The sequence below is a fragment of the Nannospalax galili genome, unplaced genomic scaffold, assembly GCF_000622305.1.
Source record: "Nannospalax galili isolate Female #2095 unplaced genomic scaffold, S.galili_v1.0 scaffold215, whole genome shotgun sequence".
Lineage (NCBI taxonomy): Eukaryota > Metazoa > Chordata > Mammalia > Rodentia > Spalacidae > Nannospalax > Nannospalax galili.
The window spans coordinates 660,612-685,587 of NW_008338533.1; the positions used below are offsets into that span (position 1 = coordinate 660,612).

Genomic DNA, 24,976 nt, shown 5'->3' on the forward strand with positions numbered 1-24,976 from the left:
GGGCTGAGATTTGCTGTGACTTTTCTCAGAAGTGCTTCAGGCTCAATCTCCCATGTTCCTGTTAACATACTAATAGGCAAAGGGAATACTTCTCCCAGAACTTGGAGCACCAGGTTAAGGATTAGCTTTGCAAGTGAATAGTGGTGACACGCAAAGGGGAGGTGAGTCTGGCAGGGATTGATTTGTTTTTCCGTATCAGTGCCTAGCTAAGGAAAGGCTATTCCCACTTTTAGATTAGGCCCAGCTCCTTTAGAAATTTGTTTCTATTTTCTTCTAATTTTTAGTCTGTTCTGTTACACTCCCCATGGGGATGATCAGCAAATTCCGGACAGTCCACAGGAAAAGTGATACATTTTCTTCAATAAGTAAATTATAAGGAATGAAAAAAACAGTGAGCAGAGATGGAAGGTGGAGGGAAGGATCAAGAAGAGAAAGGAAGAGGGTCATCTATGGGTAAATCTGAAAACATCTTATGGAAAATGTCAGCTGCCTATTTATTTCTTAAATCCATTCCTATGGACTCATTGTTTTCTGATTCAAAGAAACTCTGAAAAATGTTTAAAATACACCTTTACAGCCAGGCATGATGACATATACCTATAATCTAAGATTTAGGAGTCTAAAATGGGAGCATCATGATTCTGAGGTCAGCCAGACTGCTTACGTCGGAGACACTGGTGTGTGTGTGTGTGTGTGTGTGTGTGTGTGTGTGTGTGTAAACATATACAAACACGTTTACTTATGAGACAACCAGGAAAATTTAAGCATTACATATTTGTTTAAGAAATTGGTGATATTTCTCTCAAGTGAGATTCCTGTATTGTAATTCTGTTTTTTTTTTTAAATAAATACAATATTTTTTCAAAAGCCATGCTAAGGAAGGACACAGGCAGGAAGGGAAATAGAAGAGATATAAATGAGGCAATGTTGGCCGTATGTAAGTTTGAGCGATGAATGATGGCCACTGGAGTTCATGGTGTTTTTTACTTGAAGGGTGTGTGTGCATGTGCGTGCGTGCGTGCGTGCGTGTGTGTGTGTGTGTGTGTGTGTATGTGTGTGTCCCAGGTGCATATTTGCCTTGAGAGAGACAGAGGTTTTCCACCTCAGGTGAGCATAACACAGTGTGTGAGGGGCCCAGACAATCAATGGCCACCAAAACCACCTGGACCAGTGGACACCAGGTATCTCCTGTCTTGTGAACTTGAAGAATGAATTTCACAGACAAGAGGAGGGTGAGCTTTAGGAGGAGTTTATTATAGGATTACAGTGAAAGCTTAAGAGAAACAAGCAGAACTCCTGTTATTGTTGAAATGGAAAGCTTTTGCAATGTGATGGTAATTAAGAACTTTGCAGCAGGAAAAACTCTTGAGACAAGAGATAGGTATGGGGGAGGTGAGCCGAAGTCTTCCCCCCTTCCCCCTGTGGTTGCCCTCTAGGGAAGTCTTTCTTTTCCAAACTTTACGCATTCCTGTAACCTTTGCGCCATATGTTACCCTGCTTGTTATCACACGCACCTTTTTACTTACTTATCACCTATGTGTTGTTTTGCCTTTTGTTTCCATTTCCTCACATGAATATAAAAGCCCCCCAATACTGGAAGGGGCCACTGACTCCCTTAGGGAAGGAACCTTGGGGTAGTCCGCTAGTGTAAAATTAAATTCCCTCTCCTCACCTAACTTTGGCTATTGGTCTTTGATTTTTTCCTTAACACTGTTGCAAGAGCAGGTCCAGATTTAAAGAGTTGCCCTTGAGCTGACAATTTAGGGGCTTTTAGATTTATGAAAGAAAGTAGGTTGAGGCGTGGGGTGAGCTGGTCGGGTTGGGGTCTGGGTGCCTCTATCCCAGGTGAGACCGAAGTTTTACCGCCTTATTTCCAGGTACTGAGGAAGAGGAGAAGAAAGGTAACAGAAAGCCAGAACCAGGAAGCAGAGCCCTAAGCACTTCTAGCATTTCTGACCCCTGGCCCTGACGTAACCAAGGACATTTCTGGCTTTTGGCAGGGGATAAGAAGTGAGGTCTGGGTCCCTAAATCACCTGAGCAGTTATTATCATCTCCTCTCATCATTCCCTTCAGAAAGGCAACTCTAATTGCCATTAGGGAATTGGAAGGATGATCCATCTGGTGCTTCAAGCCCAGTGGGGCCATCAGGTGTGGCACTTGGGTGCCCCTCCAGTGGGCCTATTGAAGGGACCTCAAAGCATAACAGCCAGATAGGGTTAGGAAAGGTCTTTGATTGGCACCTGGATAGAGATGTGAGAAGAGCAAGGTCAACAAACGGGTCGGGAAGAAGTGAGATTGGAGCAGTAAGCTGAGGAGCAGGCAGGAATTTATACTACAGCTCAGCATTACAGGCCATAGCAGAGAACCAGCAGAAACCAGAATGCCTACTGGGATAGGAGCCACTGTAGAAGCAGGAGGGATGGAGCCATGTGCCCAGCATGATCAGCACTACTGCTTGTGTAACATGGAAGGACTGAGAGGGAGAAAGCATTCCATGGCCCCACCTAAGGATGGCTTTGGGTGAGTCCAGGCAGATCTATGACCCTCTGCATCGTGGGGCATTCAAATCCCTTAGAAACCAAGTTGCTAAAAACAGTAATCTAGACAACAAAGGAGCACAAAAAGCAAATCTGTCAAAGAACTCAGGAGGAGTCGGCATCAGAATGCTCTTTTTCCTCAGCCTGTCCATATCATAGAATCTGGATGTGGACACAAGAATGAGGTCACCCAGGGCACCATGAGCCAGGAGCAGAACAAGCAGATCAGTAAAAGACTGTGTGGCAAGGGAGTCCTGAGAGGGAAAGAACACTCTGTCCCAGCAGGAGATGAAAGCCAGCCTGGAGAGGTAATGTCAGGGATCATCAGGCAAGGATGACAGATGCCAGGACCCGGAAGAGACATTGTCCCTGGTGCAGGCTCCCTCCACATTCAAGCCTCCCCCTTGACTTTCTCTCTCAGCTTGCTAGTAGGTACAGGTGCCAGCCAACTTAGGGCTGCCTGCATGATCTGTGTGTCCCCAGGCTTAGCACTGGACCACCGTGAATCTGTGTAGGCCTCCAAGGTTCAACCATTTCAAGGTGATAAAGTTCTAGCTTTCCTGGCTGCTGTGCCCCTCTGCCCAGTTTTAAATTCAGCTCATATCCCATAAGTCAGGGATAGGGTTCAAGCACATCTTAACGTCCAGTCATGGGACGCTGTAAGCTAGGGAAGGAAAAGGAGGAAAAGATTAAATGGACTTCCCTAGGGTATGATTGATCATCCTGTGGAAATGTCATCTCTAAGCCCTCCAGGAAGGAAGGATGACTGAATACTGGCTAGCATAAGCAAAGGTTAAATTTACGGGCCTGAGGCAGCTCATCTAACTACCCTTGGTCCCCAGCCTGGAACACAAGCTATGCTGGAAAGGAAGAATAAAAGAGAAATCCCTCCCCCAACATAAGGTTCTAGAGAAAGTGAAAGGGCATTTTTGGAGAAAAGGAGAAATAAGAAATAACAGAGATTGTAAAACAGTAAGGGTAAAGCAGGAACGAAATAGAACCCTGTACTCACCTTCCTGATGCCCAGTCAGGGAACCCATATGCTACAGGGGAAAAGCCAGGGGAGTGGGTGCTTTGAAGTGACTGAGGCTTTCATACTTCAGGTAAGTATAGACTCAGAGTGCTAGGGTACTGAAACTATCCCCAGCATCAAAGCCACTCCAGGTCAGAGGCTTCTGCTGTCATGAACTCAAAGAATGAATTCAGGGACAAGGGAAGGTGAGAGCTTAAGAGAAAGGAAGCAGGCAGAACTCCCAAGTACCAGAAAAGGGTAGCCAGGAGGCATTGCCACCGAGAGCTGTTGTCTCTGAGTTAGCAAGGCTTTTCTGGGTTGAGGCATGGAGGGTGAGCTGGAAGTCCTGTTGGCCCACCCATGAGGTATCTATGTGCCTTGACCTCTGGGGTATGTGGACTAAGGTTTTGGTTGCACCCTCATGTATAGCTTTCAGGCTTCTATGTAAAAGGAGAGGAGAGATAGGAAGTCAGACCAGGAACCAGAACCCTCAAATGCCTGGAGTATTTCTGGCCTCTGGCCAGAATAGAGCCAAGAACATTTCTGGCTTTTGGCCAAGGACAAGAATCAAGGTCAGTTTCTATCAGGTGCATGTGTGTGTACATGAAAAAAATCAGAGGTCACCTTGTGTGCCATCCTCAGGAGCCATCCACCTTAGTCTTTTGGGACAGGGCCTCTCACTGACCTGGGGCTCACTCATTAGGCTAAACTGGGGTTACAAGTGTGCACCACCACTTGTGACTTTTTACATGGGTTATACATCAAGCACTTATACATCAGGCACTTAACTGACTAAGCCATCTCCCCAGGCCCTTTGAAGGTTTTGTTTTGTTTTTTAAATAACAGTCATTTGCTTTGTTTATTTGTTTCCAATATTGATGCCAGGATCCTCCTAGACCAAGGATTGGCCATTGGCATTTTGAAAACAGCTTTCTCTCTGGCAAAGCTGCCATTCGGAAGTAGGCAGCTTATATCCTATGAAAGAGCAGGGTGTAAAGACAAGCCCAGTGTGGGCTACTGAGGCACCAACCCAGGTGATTCTCACTGCAGCCAGGGCAGAAACCATGTACTAGAAGCTACAAACATCACCTGGACCAAGGATTAAAGCAAAATAAAGAACTCAGGCCCAGCTGGGGAGTAGTGGGCTCTAAAGTCACTCAGTCATGTCAAAGAGTTCAGAGAATTTATTGCTCCTAACACTTATCTGATGCTTCTAAACAGCTCGACACTTAGGTCATACACATTCCAATCCTTGGGGTTGGTTCTCTAGGAGTTGGAATTCGGTACCCAGTTTCTAAAAGTTTCTGTGTGATTCAAAGTGGTACTCAGGGTTGGAAATTAGAGCCAGTAAGGCCAGTGCTTCTCATGTTTTACCGTGCATTCCGGTTACCAGAGGGTTACTGCTAACCTGGCTCTAATTCTGGGAAGGACAGAGCTTCTGCTGTTCCCACTGGCTCCCAGGGGATGACCACTGCTGGTGATTCAGGAAACAGAGAGAGCAGTAGAGCTCTGCAGAGAGCATTGCCTGCCTACTGTGAACATACAGGGTACCCAGCAGTCCTCAAGCTCTGTCAGAAAGGCAAGACTGTCTAGCCACTCACATTGTCTGCACACAGCTGTGTGCTGGGCTTACAATTCTGCACAGTTCCCAGTTCCAGAAGCTGCACTTCTACAGAGCACTTGGAATAGGGAGGCCAAGGCAAAACAGTGCCGTCTTCCATCTTTGTGATAGGCTAGCTGACACAGAACTTTTTCCTACAGGATGGCCATCCTGACACCGCCTTGACGCTCTGCTTCAGGTCACGTTCACGTTGTTTAGTGATTGGTGCCTACATAAATCCATGACTGCAGGTTTCCAGCGCATTTCTAGACAGAAGGGTTGCTCAGCTCCCGAGACGTCCTCAGGCCCAAAGGCATTGTAAGCCAGTGGGGCAGCTCTCACCCGTTTTAAACCAGGGGAAAGACTTTAGTTGCAAGGCCCAGGTACCTGGAGGGCCGGGACTACTGCCTCCACACCTTCATGCCACAGTCATTGTTGGAAGCAGGGCTGCGGAGGATGAGGTCCTGTGTGCAGTTAACACTGCACAGAACTTTCCAAGCCTTTTTTCAGTTTCGAAACAGTCTTCCAGAAACAGGATTCTTGGAGGAAATATAAATGCACACAGTAGGGTGCTTCTGGTAGAAGTGAGTGGGGGAGGGGGGACTACTTGGCAGAACTGATGGATTGTGCATGGACTTGTGGAAGAAAACAAGTGAATACAGATATTGGTCATTTCTGATAACAAAGTGGCCTATAAAAAGCTAATAAAAAACTAAGGAACTGTAGATTAGAGAAGATGGAACATTAGGCAATGTGTTATGTCTTCTAACTGTGGCATTCAATCTCAGAGGACAAGCAAAGCTAAAGGAAATAAGAACAAAAGACCAGAGAGTGCAGAGTGATGGACCGTGCTGCTGATTTTCTCACTTCTGGAATCTAATTTTATTTGTTTGGCTCTGTTTCCTCCAGAGTTTTCTCAGCTGTTTGGATCCCATGTCATTTGTAAAGTTGGTCTACAATAGATAAGTAGCTTCTGATATGGAAAAGAAAACATAGTTTTGGAAATTTAGTGATTATATATGTAGTTTATCATTGCCTGCTTCTGTGTAAGTTCTACCTTATAAGTTTATTCTTAACTCACCAACTAAGTGCTAAATTTGCTCAGTACCTGCCCCAAGTCAGTGTTTGGAGGAGGGGTGGTAACAGTTGCACAGGGTATTCTCTGTGTTTCCTTGACTTGTTAGCTCAAAGGTATGTGCAGTCCTTTGTTTTTAGAACTGAACATGCTCACTCAGCAGGAGAACCCCTTAATGGCACAGAGGAAAGGCCTTATGCATCCATGCAGAGAGAGCAAGCATGCAAAAGGCAGGTTGGCATAGCAACTGAGTGCTCAGAAGGCAGGGAGGACTCAGTACTGGTGTGGTGTGGGGCTGCCAAACCACCCAGCGCTTCCTCCAGTCACAGGGGCTGCAATTTAAAAGACATTCTGTGTGTTCTCCATGTTTCTACCTATTGGGCAACAGTGACTTTGCTATCTCTCATGTCCAGAATTAAAATGACCACCTTCCTCACCTGTGCCCATGTCAGGATCATTAGAAATACAGTTCCTTTCCTCTCTGTTTTTATATTTCACAGTCCCTTTTGGCTGCTTGACTTTATATTTTTGTATACCTAAGTGTCGACACAAAAGCATAACTCTCACCTCAAAGGGGATAAGAGATAGTTTATTCTGGAGCCAAATATGAGTGACTATGGCCCTGGAACACAGAGTCAGGTTACCCCAGATTCCATGTTCCAGCGTGGTAACAGTTGCCTTATGTTTTTATAGTAACAGAACTAAGAAAAGTCATAGATCAAGACACTTTTCAAATACATCAGAGGATACATTCAGTGGGTGGGTCACAGCAAAGCGAGGGGTTTTTTACTATAGGTCTCCTAGGTCTCAGATGCTAGGATAATACATTCTAAAAGGTTTTTTATCTGTTAGTCACAGGATGTTAGATGAGAAACAGAGGTGGGTAAGGAACGGCTGTTTAGGGGACTAAGGATGGCCCAAGATAAATGGTAATTAGACTCTGGACCTGCAACATTCCAAACTATCCATAGTCTCTGGAGTGATAATCAGTTGGTCAGCCTTGCAGGAAGTTCAGTCCAAGGTGCAGGAGCTCTTTTGGGGAACTTTTCTTTCACATAAGTCACTAATAATTGAGGGGTCTTGACAGGGTGGAAGGTTTGCTTGACCTTTGGTGGTCAACAGCCCTGGGCCCTGGTTCAGATTCTGCCATGGCTGCTGGGCTCCTTGGGAAACTGATCTTTATCTCCAAATGAAGACTGTTTACCTAACAAGGGAGTGGTTAGAGTCAAACAGAATGTTGAATTTGTCTACAGTGTTTAAAGCACATAGTCAATGACAAGTTCTGTTGTCATTAAGAATGTTCCAGCTTCTATGTCTGTGTGTCCTCTGGCTCTCACCTGGGTGAAGCTCCTGGCTCTTCTCTTCTACAATGAAAAATCGTTTACACTACTGTGTGACCTGTAGCATTGCCTGTGTTAGCCCATGGATTATTTATAAATACACCTGGTCAGATTGCAAGTCTCATGGAAATCAAATTTCTTCATTCTGCTTAGCTCATAAAGCACACAGGAGTGTCCAGCCTGCAGCCCATGGGCCTCATGTGGCCAAGAATTGCTGTGAACACAGCTCAACACAGAGCCATAAATTTAAGAAAAATATTTGAGATTTACTTTTTTGTGATCTTTTTTTTTTTTTTTTTTTTTTTGGTAACTCCATTGCACAGTTCTCAGTGTAAATTTTCTAGATGACAACATCATGTCACAAAGTCAAAAGGTAAAGAGGGAGAAATTAAGTTTGCTGAAAGAATATTTACACCTAGAATCTAAAGTATGAAAAGAAGTTCTGGGAAGAATAAATGTGCTAAATGTATGGGGCTGGAGAGATGGCTCTGTGGTTAAGAGCACTTGCTGTTCTTCCAAAGGATATGGGTTCAGTTCCCAGCACCTACATGGTGGCCAACAACCATTTGTAACTCTAGTTCAAGGGGATCTATGCCCTCTTCTGGCATCCATGGGGACTATACACACATGATACACTTACATGCATGCAGACAAAACTCATACACATACAATAAAAATAGTAAAATATTTTTAAAAATCAAATGTATCTGTATTCAAATACAAGGCAAGTGAATTTTGGCCCTGACCTTTGTCCCTAGATTATTTCTCTGAGGGTCTGAGAAATTTCTCTAGCCAAAGTGGTTTGCTGATGTAGCACAAGACTGGAAATCTCAAAGACCTGCTCTTCAAGACTGAATATCAAGCAAAGGAGTTATCCTTGTCATCTTAAAATAGCAGCCTTGAGCAAGACACATACTCTTCTTTGAGGCTTTAAACCTTTTGTGACTGTGAAATCTTTAGGATCCCAAGGTACACTTAATAGTTAAATTGAACAAGATTTCTGTCATCAGGATGAACATTTCAGATTGCCAAATTACTCCCTTGCTAAACCATATGAAAGAAGTTCCTAGGGCAGCCTGCAGCAGTAACAAAATGGTATTGAACGTGTAATGCAGATTCTCCCGTATTACAGTACATTGCTGTCTGACAGTCTTAACATGTTGCAGGTGAGCTATCAGGTGACAATGATGAAAGGCAAATTTTCAACAATAAAAAGGGATGGGACCATATTTTCTTTCATATATATAGAGAGACTAAAAAACATCATTTGTATTATAATATCCTGTATACAATGATGGAATTTTTATATGATTTGGTAATATAAAACATTATACTGAGATAATGCCAAATGTACAGTAAGGCTCATGTTCTCTGGAGTGATTCCCCAGCTACACAGGGAGAATTCCGATCTGCCTGGCAGGCCCCTCTCAATCATGCCATGTCCTTGCTGCAGCATCATCAAAATTCTGCTGGCTACCTGATAGATGAAGTCAAGAGATGAATCCGGTCGATCAGGAGAAAGCAGTTTATTAGCAAAGGAAGCCTTGCATGGGACAGATTCCCTTCCGGGTAGGGAAAATGTCAGCCCACAGGTTGTGAGCTGGGGTCTTTTATTCGGGGCCGGTGGGGGGGGCTTCTGGAGGTGCAGAAGGTGGGAAGATATAATTTTAAAACTGGGGTGGGGGGGAAGCAGGAGAGTGGGACTGTTAAAACCTGCCCCCTTCCACCTGTCAGACAGGATCTAGGTCAAGAGGTGTCTGTTTTACCCTTTGGGATCAAAGGGAAAGCCTGCTGTGCTGGCTGAAAGGTGCAGAAGTCTGCTCCTCTTAACTTCAAAGATCAGGGTGCTTATCAACTCAGCTCCTGATTCTCAGGGGCTTGTGAACCATGAGGCCCTGTTGTGGGGTGGGGGGGCGGGTGCTGTAGATCAAAACCCTAATATTCTAGCCTTTTATGTTACAGGATAGGGGGCACCATTGTTGTCTTGCTACTTCCTGCTGGACAAGGTCAACATTGGGGGGGGCTGGATTAGGGGTCGGTCAGACAGCAGGGGTTCCCTCTTCCTGCTTCTGAACACGGTCCTCGATGGTTGACAGGTGTTCATATACATGTAGAGGAAGGAAAGTAACAACTGATTAAAATTAGTAAGAGTTAGTTTTTGGATTTGGTACTGAAAATGTCTGAAGAGGCAAGGAGCAATGGTTAGCACCAAGGTAATAGCTCATTTTTCTCTCTTTTTTTTAAATTTTTTTTCTTTTGCCAGGGCTGAGTTCGAGAGTGATGGACTCAGGATTTGTTTTCAGGCATTTTGATAGCTGTTGGAATGGCTAGAATCAGTGTCAGTTACCTCTCAAAAGCTTCTAGATAGGGAGAGAAAACAAATTTAGCCATCATTTAATTTTTTAGGCTAGAACAATAGTGGGTTGTCTCCCTTAGCTGTAGGTGGGCACTATGGTATTGCTGACCAAGATTTGAAGTCTTAGATCTGAGTAGTGTTGTCTTATTAGGAAAAAAATCATCAATGAGAGATAATTGTCTAAATAACATAAGAACTTAAATCTAATGTCTGGGTTGTACAATCCCTTGAACTCTTAAAGAAATACACTGATAACTTTAATTTTTGGTTATACTTTCCTTTTGGGTGTTTAAGACCATACTGTTGGCCCAAATAAACCAATTTTTTTTACTCTAAGGTCATATGAGGATTTGGTCCTCAGGGGTCACATGGGCCTGGGGGGGCATCCTGGCTCCTCAAGCTTTTCTTTTACCAGTTCCATCTATGTGAAGATAAGTCAAGAGGTCTTGCTTGACCGGGGCTTTGCTTAGAAGCATGGAAGAAATGTTTCCTCTGTGTTGACCCTCCTCTTTGCAGACTGGACACTGGTTCAAGTCAATCTTCTGAGGTCTCCATTGCTCCCTGAACAAGAGGACAGGTGACTCACCACAGTTACAGGACATTTCAAGAGATGCACCATAGCCCCTGGAACTTGCTTGACCTTGGAGGGCAAGGAACAGAAATTTGTCCCTTTAAGTCCCTCTGACTGGATTAATATAGGCCTTAGAGTCTGGCTATTAAACATCCAACAAGGGTAGTTCCACCAGCCTGGTACATTAATTACCTGCTATGTAGACAGAGCTTATGCAACATCCTTAAATAAACCTTGACTAGACATCCTTAGACTAGTTGACTAGCTATGACCTTAGAAATTTTAAGATTATCTATATATTATCTTTGTCTCATTTTAGATTTATATGAACACAGTGGGTAGGTACAGTGGGGAATGGATGAAGTAGGGTTCAGAGGGAAGAATAGAAATAGAGTCAATAGAATACTCATTCTTGGATCAGTGTTATGGAGGGGTCCTCAAGATTTTTAATTTAAGAGGCCCGATACTGGTGGCCTGGAACTTGCTGTGTTCCTTGGCCGGTTTTAATATGGAGAGATGAATCCGACCAGGTTGTCCCGAGAGCTTGGCTGCTGTTGGGGTAGACAGGATCACCAGGTGAGGACCAGTCCAACGTGGTTGGAAGGTTTACTTCTCTCCTTCCCATTGGATGTGAACCCACAGGTAGGTGTGATCTCCAGGTTAGAGTGGGTGGTCAGTCTGGCCTTTAGAAGCCTGAGGAATAATCTGGTCAGCATATTCCCTGAGTGGTTTCCTTAGAAGGGTGAAGGCAAGTAAATAGTAATGTAGAGGGGAGGGATGTTGGAGTAAGAGGTCATCCTTGGCTAGAATTTGGGCCCTGATGAGTGCTACAAGTTCAGCTTTTTGTGACATGGTTCCAGGTGGCAGGGGTCCTGACTCGATGACATCTGTGAGAGACACTATGGCATACCCCACCCTGTGTGATCCATTTGGGGTGAGAGTTGAACTTCCATCCACAAACCAAGTCAGGGGGTTTGGTAGGGGATCTGGGGAAATTAGGGAATCCTGGTAGGAGAGTTCCTGAAGAGTTTCCAGGCACAAGTGAGTGAGTAGTTCACTGGAAGGGAGGAGGGAAGCTGGATTGAAAGGAGGGCAGGAGTCAAGGGAGAGCAAGGGGTTTTTAAAGAAACATGACATGGAAGAGTTGTAGTTTAGAGGGAGCTAGGTTGGCAAGAGACATGTGGGTTAGTAAATCCTTAAGCCAGTGGGGGAAAGGACAGAGATGGGCTGACCCAAAGTGAGCTTAAGTCCCTCTTGAGCCAGGAGAGCGGCGATGACCAGAGCACGGAGACATGATTGCTACCTCCAGATGGTGGTATCATGTTGTTTAGAGAGATAAGCTACTGGGGCAAAAGTGGGACCCCTCATCTGTCCCAAAGCCCCTAATACCTGGCCCTTATTCTCAGTTGTATAGTGGAGAAATGGACATTCCAGGTTGGGGAGAGCCAGAGCCGGTGACTTTGAGAGCACTTTCCGGACAGTATGGAGTGCTACTATAACAGGTCCTAATGGCTCAATGGGCTCAGGGGAGTTCCCTTTGGAGGCCTCACAGAGTGGCTTTGTCAAGAGGGCAAAGTGAGGAATCCAGGTGCCCAGGTACCCTGCAATGCCTAGGGAAGACAGAATTTCCTCCTTGGTTGTGGGGGGGCTTTAAAGACCTTAGGTAATTTGTCCTATCTATAGTTAAACAGTGGGATGTAGGTATGAGAAGGAATCCCAGGTACTTGACTTGAGGGAGAGAAAGCTGTGCCTTAGCTGAAGGAAACCCTATATCCCTTGTCCCCCAGAAAATTAAGGAGTTTGATTATGTGAGGCCAGAGTGGGAGAGGTCAGAGGGGTGTCCTGTCCATGAGGGGGCGCAGGGGCAGGGGTATAAGAGGGAGGGTCTGGAATCGAAGTAGAAGTAGATGCAGGAGGGATAAATGGGTTATTTGAGCTAGAAGCCAGAATAGGGGAGATCAGGGGATGTTTGGTAAGGAGATGTTTAAGGTTTTGGATTTCCTCTAGTACAGGAGAGTCAGTGGAAGGAGAGCAAGTGACAGACTTAGAGCACCAGAGAGGGGAGAGGGAAGATTGTGAAGAGGGAGTTTGAGGCGGAGAAGGGAGGGGGCCGGGTTGGGCCCTGGAATGGAAAGCAAGGGAGGGTATAGTGAGGGGAAATGAGGGGGAGGACTTGGCTGTGCCTCAGGCCGGGGAGCAGGAGGTGGTTTGGGATGGGCCCTAATCAGAGGCAGTTCATTGGCTATGGTAGGATCAAAAGCTGAGGTGGAGGGGTAGGGAGGAGGAGGAGGAGGGGCAGAGGCCCCTGGTGGGTTGGAATCCCATGAAACTGTCTTAGAAGAACCTGATGGGAAGAACACGGGACACAGAAGGAGGGATTAGCACAGAGATCAAAGGAAGCTTGGCTGTATGGTAATTCAGACCATTTGCTGTTACGATGGCAGAAATTTTCAAAATCTCTCAAAATATTGAAATCTAGGGTTCCAAGTGTCTGACCAAACAGAGTCATTATCTAACTCATACTGAGGCCAGGCAGTGGTGCACAGGAACTTCAGGCATTTTGGCCTGATTGTATCTGAAAGTCCTAGTTGTTTCAAGGATTTAAGAAGACAAGCAAGAGGTGTGAGACCCTGAGACTTTGAGTGGGTGGTTCCCATAGTGACAGAGTACAGAGTGAAGAGGAGATAGAGAAAGAACTGAGCAAGTGGGTAGGAGGTAGAGACAGAACCAAGCAGGTGGGAGACAAAGAAAATCCTCTCTCCATAGGGAGTCAAGGCAGGCTCACGAGTCCAGGCAGGAAAACGCAGTGGATGAGGAAGAGAGAGATGGGGAGGGAGTAGGAGAAGGGATTTGGCATCGGTCATGCAAAATGAGAACAAGGAGAACCAGGCACCAAAAAATGCATCCTTTTCTTAGCACAGGTTCAAGTACAGGTTCAAGTTATTTCCAAGTCCCAGAAGGCGGCCTCCTGCAATCAGATCATTAGGGAGAGGAAAGGCGAGATCCTGTCCTGGACAGGAAGTAGTGCATATTCCTATCTCCAGAAACAGCGTCCCATATTCAGAGAAAGGAAGGAGTTTTCTGACATACCGGTGTGATTTCAAGGCAAGTGAGACTAGCGGAAATCTTTGCAATGAGAGCATGGCATGACCAACCAGTAGATGGAGACAAAGTACGAGGAATGGGATGTGAGAAAAGTGGAAAAAAAACCACAGCGAGCCACACAGGAGGGAAGCTTGTGGAACGAGTTGATCCCGAGGTTTAGTAGAGGCTGAAGGAAGATGAGCCCCAGAAGGGCAGTGGTGGGACAGAGAGAGAGAGAGAGAGAGAGGGAGAGAGGTACTTAAAATTAATTTATATGTTTTAGATATTTTAGTACCAGGAACCATGTTGTAGGTTAAAGAGTGAATATTGTAGCCTGAAACAATATTTTGGTGTTAATTTAATATTTTTAGTTTGTATGAGATTTTACTTAAAAAATTAATATGCTATCAAATAAATTAATTTTAAGAAACATAAATTTATGCTGACTGTATATACATATTTAATTATATACTCTTTGTTGAGAATGTGGTTTATTATTTTTAAACCAAAATGCCTTTGAAGTAGACAAACAACATGCATACACCTTAAAACACCTTGAAAGTAAACTAAAAACAAAAATGGTATTCAACAAATAGGATTTTACCCAACCAGCTTAGATGTCATTTTGTATAGGTAATAAGTGGTCTAAAGAGTTAAGTTTGCCATATAGAGTTGAGGTAGTATCTTTTCCCTTTTAAGAGCCAAATAACTGAAGGGTGTTAATGAAAACCTGTCAATCTAAGAACATAAATCAGAGGAGACAGGAAAGACAAAATAAAACATTAACAGATTAGGTTAAGAATAAATAAAGTCTCAATAGTACTGAAAATAATCCCATTAGCTAGTTTCACTATAGACAGTAATACCCTCTGTTGAAATTAATTTACACCTTAGCAGTTCTCAGCTGCACAATGCTTTTACTCTTAGGCTGCTTCATTGGTCTCCTTTTCTTGTCACAGGGTCAGGGGTCCAGCCTGAACCTGGAAAAGTCTTGGAGAACACATCTTGAGATAATAGGCTTGAGTCTGAATTGGGAGGGACAATTCCATCTCCAGAGTCAGCATCTCAGTGCGCTCAAACAGCACAATAATTTATCAACATAATTAATATTACCCTGACATTAAAACGAGAAGGTACTCAGGGAATGATGGGGCAGGAACACAAGCAAACATAGAGCATCTGAGTATCAGAGAGGGAAATAACTCTATTCCAGAGAAAAACAGGCTTAGAATCACAATGCAGAAAGGGGAGGAGTTAAGACCAGTAGAGGCCACATCTAAAGCCTCTCACTCAAGTAGACTATTACTTTTTACCTCTCCTTGTTGTAACTATGTGTTGGTAGTAGCTTGTCTCTTGTAAGGTTTTGGCCCTGGAGTACAGCAAATTTCCATGTGCTTCACAGGTCTAGTCATCACCAAGTGTCAGCTCCCTTTGCACCTTGAAGGCAAATGGCTAGAAAAACTTTAAGTTCCCTTTAGAAACGAACAAATATACTATGCAAAACAGTAAGAATTCAAATAGTCACTTTTGGAAATTAGCAAATACCATGTAAAAGATGTTAAAATCCAAAATAATTCCTTTAAAACAAAATAATTCCTTTAAAGATGTCATACAAACAATGTCAAAACCTAAAAATAATTCCTTTAAAAATTCGTAAATATGTCAAACAATGTAAAAACTTAAAACAATCATCTTTTAAAACCAGTAAATATACCATATAAAAAGTTAAAACTCAAAGTGATCCCCTTTAGAAACAGGCCCAAGCAATGTTAAAATTTAAACTCCCATTGTGGAGATCTGGTATTACTCCCTTAGTCTGAACTAGAAATGCATTGCTTATTCTATGACATCATGAAGAAACAAAAACAAAAATAAATTGCAAGAGAATTAGGACATATGATTAAATGTCTGAAGTTTAGGGAACTCCTAGGCACCTCTGGTACCAGTAGGTTAGACTTGATATAAAAGAAGAAAGTGCCCTCAGACATATATATGTGACCCGAATAGAAAGCAAAGCAAAGGAATCCATGTCTCTCACCAACCAGTGTAGCTGTGATGGCAAGCAAAGTTTTCCCGATTTCTTCATTCCTAGATACCAGCTATGCTGGAAAAGAGACTCATAAGGGCAGCAGAAGAAACGGCATATATACAGTGCGTTGTAGGTCTGAAAGCATGCGTCTTGCTGGAGCACTGTCTGTGACTTTTCATGTGTACTGAAATTTAAAATGGTTAGTTCTATTTAAAATTTTAAATAGTTAGAAAAGTAGGCACCTGAGCACTGCTTACTTGGTGCTCAGTCAAAATTTTAAGTCAAAATTTTCAGTCTTTTTGCTCAGTCAAAATTTTAAGTCCTTTTGCCTGAGAAAAAGTTTAGGAGAAAAAAAATGGCTTTTAAAATCTTTTCCGTGTGTCCATTCTTTAAATGCTCCAGCAAAGCTGCCCAGCTGGTTTAGCCTATCTGTGTCAAAACAGGGAGAAAGGGTCCCCTAAAGGGTTTTTAGTCTCATTCATAAGAGAATTTAAGAATGGGTCCAGATGGAAACTTTTACCATTTTATTAGACTGTTAAAGAAAAAAATCCCTAGGGCAGGTGAGCCAGTAATCTTGGCAGCTGCCTGGAGGGGGTGAATAACAGGAACGAAAGAAAGCCTTGGAGCCATGGAGGTTTAGAGCCTGCATGAGACATCAGACACATGGTGGGTTGGCAGGCACATGGTGGGAATAGAAAGCTTTAGAGAAAATTAAAGAAGCACAAGGCAGTGGCAAACCTAAAGTGTTAATTGAAAGTATGTTTAAAAGGGACATAAGGAAGAAATTTTTCTTTGAAATTTTTAGAAAAGCAGGTAGACTTATAGAGACCTAAACATTTGTAGGTGGGTTTGGATGTAGAACAAGAGTTACCATAGGGATAGAGAGAAGAAGGATCTAGAGCATTTTCATGTGTAGGGAATCCATAAGTAGTTAGACGAAGGAGGAAAGATAGCCTAAGGTAGAGGATGGAAGCAGAGGGGAGGAGACCTGAAATTGGATTGGACGGTATCAGAAATCATCCCGAGTGAAGTGAGGAAGAAAGGCATTGGAAGAGGACAAAGACAGGAAAAAGGATGGAAGACAGAGGACCTTCCAAGCTCATGGCAAAGGGGGGTGGGGGGGGGAGAGAGAGAGAGAGAGAGAGAGAGAGAGAGAGAGAGAAAAAGGAGAGAGGAGCAAAGCAAAAATGAAGGTGAGATGTTGGGGAAGACGAAATTGGGGGTGACTGAGGTATCGAGTGCTGCAGGGAGGCAGGCCCACCCCCCAGGTGGGTTTAGGCACAGTAACCACAGGACACTCAATGGTCGCAGAGATCAGAGCTGCACAGTGGCCTTGAGTCAGGTCTGAGAGTGACCAAATTCAATTGGAAAGGAGAGCAAAAGAAGATGTAGGAGAGTCGGAAAGAAGTGAAAGCAAGGCAGAGAGGAGAGAGAGAGAAAGGAGAGAGGAGGAGAGAGAAAGGAGAGAGGAGGAGAGAGAAAGGAGAGAGAAAGGAGAGAGAAGGAGAGAGAAGGAGAGAGAAGGAGAGAGAAAGGAAGGGTGGTGTGTACCTGAAAGCCAAATCAGTGGTGTTTGCAGAGACCAGTAATGGCAAGCAGGTCCAGTCGGAGGATTTTATGTGCAAGTTCTGGAAGGTCGCAGGGCCCTTGAATTTAGAACTGGGTTTTGGCACCATATGATAGATAAAGTCGAGAGATGAATCCCGTCGATCAGGAGAAAGCAGTTTATTAGCAAAGGAAGCCTCACTCAGGACTTTTCCTCCTTCTTGGTAGGGAAAATGTCAGCCCACAGGTTATGAGCGGGGGACTTTTATTGGGGGGAGATTCGGGGGGTGCAGAAGGTGGGAAGATATACTTTTTAAAAAAATTAGGCAGGGGGAAATGGGAGAGTGGGACTGTTAAAACCCACCCCTTCCATCCGTCAGCCAGGAGCTAGGTCAAGAGGTATCTGTTTTACCCTTTGAGATCAAAGAGAAAGCCTGCTATGCTGGCTCTTTACTTCAAAGACCAGGGTGCTTATCAACTTGGTTCCTGGTTCTCAGGGGCTTGCGAATCCATGAGCCCCCCTGCCCCCGGAGTGGGGGGGGGGGCTGCTGTAGATCAAAACCCTAACACCATCACCATCCTGTAGATTTGCCTGATTGTGAAAATATGTGTAGGTGAAGCCATGTACTGTGTTGCTATGTCCTGCCTGACTAGGGAATGGTGGACACAAAGAGGGATAATGAGGTATCTAATAATAAAATGTCACACAGAGACAGTTTAGTATTTAAGAAAGCTGGGGACCAGGAGACTCCCTGTTCTGTAGAACAAAGAGCACTCCAGCCTCTCACTCTCAAGGTTTTATTCCCAGGGATGGGGTGCTCTAAGCAGGTATTCAGGAACAAATGGTATGCAGATCAAAGGACATGTCTCTGCCAGAGCTCAGGAAACAATTAGCAATGAAGTGTGGCCTGTTTGCAAAGCACACAGCAGATAATTCACACAACAGTGTAAATAAGGCATAGTTTGTTATCTAATCTAAACCTAACCATAAGGGACAATGCACTTCAGAACCGGCATGCATCCATCTACATATATGCCTATCTGGCTCTGCCATTATTGGCAATCTTGGCTACTGGTGACCTTGCACATGTAGTCAAGCATGCTTTCTGCAGAGTTCAAACAGGGCAGTCATCTCCAACATTGTATGTAAATAAGAAGGTAAAGCCATGTACTGTGTCTAAATGTGAAGGTGAAGCCATATACTGTGTCTAAATATGTAGCCAAACCATGTACTGTGTTTAAATACATAGGTGAAGCCATGTGCTGTGTCCAATTATGTAATTGAACCATGTCTAAATATGTAGGCAAAGCCATGTGCTGCGTCTAACTATGAAGGTAAAGCCATATACTGTGTCTAAATATGTAGCTGAGGCAATGTACTATATCTAAATATGTAACTGAACCATATACTATGTCTAAATATGTAGGTGAAATATGTACTGTGTCTATGTATCCAAAACATGTACTGTGTCTAAATATGTAGCCAAAACATGTACTATATCTAAATATGTAGGTGAAGCCACATACCATGTCTAACTATGAAGGTAAACCATATGTTGTTTGTTCCTTTGTGGCTGGCTTCTTCTGTTCAGTATTCATTCACACTCTGAGCATTCATTTATTGCTTTGTAGAATACCACTGTGTGAGAACAACACAATATACCTGCTCTATCTGTGGACATTTGGAATTTCCCCAGTCTTTAGTTATTCCGAGTAAGGTGCTATGAATAGTCCTGTACATGTACTTTGATGGAGGGGAAGGGCAGGTGGACAAGATGTGGGAGGGAAAGGGGACAAACACACTCACTTCTCCCATGGAAATCCTTAAGTGGGAGCCTTCCGGGTCTTAGGGTGGTACGTGCTGCTCAGTTGTGCCAGTTTTCTCAAGTGAAATTATTAACACTAAAACATGCCCAGTCTAAGTACTAGAGGGAATTAAAGGTGTAAAGAGTTGGAAAATATTTATAGCCTAAAATTCTATTTAAAAATTCAGTTTTAGGCAAGAACAATAAATAGTGGGAACCTAATAAATTCTGTCATTGGATGAATAGAGTGTGGAGAACTAATGTTTGGAGATTAAAGTTAATTAATAGTAATTTAGAAAAATGTACTAAGAAACTTGCTTGCCATGGCCCAACAAGACATTGTTCAAAGCAGATACGTGAAAAAAGGCTGTGATTTGGACTAAATATATTGTTCTGTTGAATAACTGGAGTTTATTCCTCCTACGCCTGATTAAAAATAACATCTTGATGTCCCAGGCCCATGCCATTATTTTTACATCCTTTTTAATTTTGCTTTTATAAAGCTACAAAGTGTGCTTTTTCACATGACCAGGGACTTATCTAACCTTCACTGTAATTCTCCTACTTCCAGCTTACAAGTTCCTCTGGAAGGGAGAAGGTATTTTTGTATTCACGATCTCCCCACAATTCACCACACTCTCCCCACAGAGACAGAGTTCCAGAACTGGGAGACCCCACCCAGAGAAGGCTGTCATTTGTCTCTGACCACAGAGACAGAGTTCCAGAACTGGGAGACCCCACCCAGAGATGGCTGTCATTTGTCTCTGATTGTCAATAAGATGTGATTTTTGCATTTGTTCTTTTCAGTTATCTCAGGGATCTCCAGAACCAATTGAGCCAAACTTCTTTACGGCAGACTACCACTTACTGCACCATTCATCAGGTGGAAACAGTGGGTCCCCAAGTGACCCCACAGGTAAGAGGAGTCTGGCTTTCACAAAAAAACAAATGAGAAAAAAAGAGAATCACGTTGCTTTGATAAGTAGCTAATCCTAAAATAGAATCTTCATCTTAAAAGAAAGACAGAGCTTATTTTTTTCACCTTCGGTGGAGGTCAGGAGTACTTTTAACATGAATCTAGATGTACCCTGACATTGTCCTCCCTAGCTGAGGCAACTTCTCCCATCATTTATTTTTGCCACGAAGAACAGAATCTGTGCAGGTGAATTATATTTATTTTTAAATGTTTTTAATTATATATATATAAGGTATAAATTATATATAATATATAATAAATTAATATATATATATATATAGTTAAAGTGTGTTGCCTGCATGTGTGTAAATGCACTTCATGTATGCCTGGTACCTGCAGAGGCCAGAAGAAGGTGTCAGATACCGTGGAACTGGAGTTATGGACACTTGTTGACCACCATGTAGGCACTGGGAATCCAACCCAAGTCCTCTGCATGAGCAGGAAGTACTCTTAACTGCTGAGCCATCCCTCCAACCTTGAATTGTATTTCTTATTTTTTCCTGCTTATCTGATGATGGGAAATCAATTGTCTAAAAGCATCTGGAGATATAAAAAGCAGAAATGGAAAGTTTAAGCATTTAAAATGGAGACAAGTTGAGAGGTACCTGAAGAATCCACATCAGACATGCTACATTATTATTATTATTATTATTTTTTAGAATGATTCTATTCTAAAGGCAGGTCGCATGGGATTAAAGACACAGTCTGGAGCCCTGGATTTCAGATTCAAATCTCTGTTCAGCCATTTGGTAGCTGACCTTGAACCTCTCTAAACTTCAGCATCTTCTCCTGTAAAATGGGGATAAATATAAAACAAAATGACAAATAAGTAAATTTATTTTAAAGATAATAAAGCAGATAATAGAATTTTAAAATACTAAAATGGGGAAAAGAAAATGACAGACAAACTGATAAAATACTGAAAATAAAGGATAAACATTTCCTTCCATATAGTCAGTGAGGATCCAGTGGACATGATAAGCCAGACTGTTGGCCTGGCTCAGCAGGACCACAGTCTTTGTGATAGACTTGAACTGTGAGAAGCAGCATCCTCCATTCCGTTTGAACCTTCTGAACTGTGGTGATGTTACCAGGCACAGTGCCCACAAGTGAAGCTTTCCCAGTTCAGTGACGATCTGGTAGCCTGTGCAGGGTACTCTTGTTATTGCCCAAGAAAGCATTTTGTATGTTGTCAAACTTTGCCTAAGTCTGTACTCCTGAGATAAATCAAATCCTGGGCAGGCACAGTTTCATTTAAACTACATCCTGAGAAATCCTTGAGATCAAGATAACAAGTTGCCTAAAGTCGTTTACTTTTAAAAGCTTCCCCCAGGCCAGTACATTCACCTGCAGGTCCCACTTCTTATAAGAGTAACTGAGATGAAATGAAAAGCTCTGACAGAAGTCTCTCCAAAGCCTGAGAATGGGTGAACCAACTCTTCCCAGGGTGACTGGCTGCTCCACCCTAGATCTTAGTCTTAGCCTAACCCAGTCACAGCAGGCTTAGTAGAACCAAAGACACAGGGCCTGCTGGCACCATGGAGAATACCTTGAAAACAGGACTTTAAAAATGAGCTGCCAGACACAAAGTGTGTCTTCATGCCTCCCTCCACCCAACCTGCAAGTCCTCTTGCCTGTCTCCAGAGAGGCCGCCACGTAAGTCAGCATAGATTGACTCAGAAAACCAACCAACAATTGCTTTGGATGGCATTGTGGTGGCTTCAGGTACGGCCAGTTCATATTAAGACTAATCTCTTACGGAGTTTGAGATCATTGGGGAAATACCACTCAGACTCAAAAAGTTCCAAACCAGCTGAATTTATTTAGCTTGCCAGTGACTGCGCTCTCTGAGCCAATTTAATGAATGCAGCCCTAACTGGGAGGGGATAGGAGTGTGGAAAGGTAAAAGCCACAAGAAATCTGGCATTTTAGTTAAGCAATTGCAAGGTGTTAATTACAAGTTATCCGGTTTTTCCTTTGGATAAATGTAGTATTTATGAAACTTAAGCTAGTTCCTGTCTCGCAAACCAGCAGATGTACAGAAGTATAAAGATAAGCATTACTGCAGTGTCTTGAAGGTGACACCATTGTGGTCAGGTATCTCTCAGAATCCAGCTTCTAAGGGGGAGCTGGGGGGAGGGGCTTCCTGGAATTAACCTGCCTGGCTTTGGAGGAGGGTAACCAATTGGAGTTGCTTATGCTGTCACACCAACAGAAACTCTTCTGGCATGAAATGTGTTTTCATCCTAGGCAGATATTTGCAGTTTTTTTTTTTTTTTACCATTTCCATCTTCCTGTAAGAACTTATCAGTACATATCTCCTTGTCTCATGGATGAGAGACTTTCCTAATCAGACTACTCACCCATCAGGGAATTTGTATCAGAAGTCACCGTTCACCTGCCCTTAACACATACATGTCCCTGATTTCCGTGGTCAGCTTTCCTCCTAAATTTTTGTTTATTGCTTTGTGACAGCCACACCCAAAGCAACCACTCACAAAAGAGAAACAATTGTGTGTGTATGACATATGTGTGTGAGTGTGGGTATGAAAGTACCATGGTGTATATGAGGAGGTCAGATGATAACTTTTGAAGTCAGGCCATCAGGCTCGTGTGGCAAGTGCTTTTACCTACTGAGCCATCTCTCCAATCCTGGAATTTACTTTTGGGTCTGGTCTTTATAGTTAAAAAATTGACCTGCATTCATTGTAGTTGAAGTTTAGTTGTTAATAAAGTGTAATTAAGACATTATGAACCAAATGTTAGATTTTGTATAACTCCTGTGTTTCAGGCCCACCCAGCTGCCTTGATTTGGAGGAAGGAATCACCTATGAACAGATGCAGGTAATGTCTCAACAGTGCCCTTGAATGCTTTTGCTTTATTGCTTTTAATTCAGAATTAATGTGACTTTTTTCTATTTTAGACTGTGATTGAAGAAGTTCTAGAGGAAAGTGGGTATTACAATTTTACATCAAACAGGTGAGACAGAGCTTGCTCTCAAAAGTGAAAATGAATCAATATAACTGGATATTAGATTGCTTTCTTGACCCGTAATCCTAGAGAGCCTTTTCTTTTTATAAAGTGTCTTCACTTTGACTAGATACATAGATAGAATAAGTGTTTCACAGCTTTTGTGGAGACACAATTGGTGCTGAGAGCTCCATTAAAACAAGAGGTTACTATGAAGTAGTTGTTGACATCTTTTAAGACAATAAAGACAATTCAGTGGGAAAGCATTCAGTTAGTTCCTTTATAATCATTTGTTCAATCCACCCTAGAAGAGCGGGAAGCTCAGACATACATCATAGAAACCTACCCATTATTTGCATAGACAATTAGGACAAAAATGTAACCCATCAAAGTATTGATTTAGGTGAATTTAGGATAAATAGACTCTATTTATCAATATAAATCCAATTAAATCCTGTAATTTTACTATTAGGCACAGTGTTGGCATGATAGCTTGAGTGTACTTAGTTTGTTTCAGGGGTGATTCTGGAAAACACTGGTAGGAATGAAGTCAGTCAATAAGATTTCACTGTCAAGCAAGTTTTCACATTGGGTATCTGGAGCTTGAGCACTGGACCGCTCTGAGAACCTGGTTGACAGCACACCCACTCAAAGAGTAGTTATCCTCCAGTCTATAGCAATCATTCTTGGTGGCCTTTTCCCAGGAAGTGGTAATTTCTGGTGTTTCTGGCCTTTTGTAAGGATGGACAAATAGTCACTAGCCGCCAGAGAAGACCTGTGGAAATCAGGTCTTGGCAGTTGGGGACTGGCCAATGTGTGTGGAAGTGGTATGGGTGAGAGGGTCCAGGCAGTAGTAGCAGCACCAACTCACAGAGTTGTTCCTCTGTGTTTCTAAGGAGCCATTCAGCTGAATCATCTGCATCTGCACACACATCCCATGTGCTCCAGGCTGTTCTAGGAGGCACAGCCCTTTGGAGTGTGTTCCCCACATAGCCATCTTCCTGGAGGATCTGCCTTCTTTCTCTAGCTAGTATAGCCTCTTTGTGAATACCTTCTAAATTATTCCAGAAGTGTTTCATAAAGATAGCTAGTAGCCAAGAAATGAGAAACAGGGCTCAAGAATGTCTCGTTAAGGTCATTATATAGAAATTACCTTCTTTGAGGGTAGTTCAGTCTATTTTTCTTTTCCTGCTCTCTTTTCAGTGAGTTTTTCTTCTGAATCACACATAAGATTATTCACCTACTTGCTCTTTGGGCTTGATAATCTTTCTAAAATACAGCCTTTGTAAATTTAGTACTGTTTGCAATTTGTAACTGCAGAGAAATGATGAATAATTTTCATCTTTTAAAGATCTGTTGTTAATAGAACTCACCATCTTCACAACTACTCTCTTCCCACTAATCCTGGAGAGATCTTTGCATTTTCACTTTCTGCTTGAGTGCTGAGGATGTGAGCCTTATGTGAATCATGGCCACATCTGTGCTCTTGTCTCTCAGCATCTTATTATTTCAAGTGCTCTTGGCTTGTAGTGGGGTAGAGGTTGTCATTCTATGATTGTTTTTATTACGTATGTATTTCCTTATAGACTCAGGAGCTAGGGATGTAAATAGTTTTGTATTGTTGCAGAAAATCCAACTATGTATCAATAAAAAACTAGTAGTGTGAGTTTATAGAAGCTTATGATTGATATTATTGGATTATTAATGGCACTTCTTTATTGTCATCTGTAACTAAATACAAACTCAGAAAATTTAAGCCAGACCACAGCTTAATGGTTCAGTGATTGGCCAGGTGATCTGTGCATAAGTTCAAAGGGACAGTCTTAAATTTTAAGTGTGAGATTGAGGAAGTAACTCAGTGAGTTAAGTGCTTGCCATGCAAGCACGAGAACCCAAGTTTGATCCCCTCTATCCAAAGGAATACTGACAATGGATTGCCGTAGATGAGGAACAGCTGACCCTCCTGGAACAGGGACCTCTGGCTGACTAGATTTACCAGAAGGGCAGACAGGGGGAATGGATGAGGGTGCTGACAACACAGTGGACAGTGACAGGGATGGCAGAGTATGGAGCC

General features: G+C 43.0%; 1 protein-coding gene across 3 annotated transcripts in view; it reads left to right on the plus strand.

Moving 5' to 3' along the window:
* Nek10 (NIMA related kinase 10) overlaps positions 1 to 24,976 on the plus strand; it is a 270,542-nt gene that overhangs the window by 242,972 nt on the left and 2,594 nt on the right. For all 3 annotated transcript variants that reach the window (XM_029563521.1, XM_008833138.3, XM_029563522.1), the window contains 3 exons: positions 19,763 to 19,871; positions 22,723 to 22,775; positions 22,856 to 22,911. In XM_029563521.1, the coding sequence (XP_029419381.1) occupies positions 19,763 to 19,871; positions 22,723 to 22,775; positions 22,856 to 22,911 (218 nt within the window). The remainder of the gene's footprint in view (positions 1 to 19,762; positions 19,872 to 22,722; positions 22,776 to 22,855; positions 22,912 to 24,976) is intronic.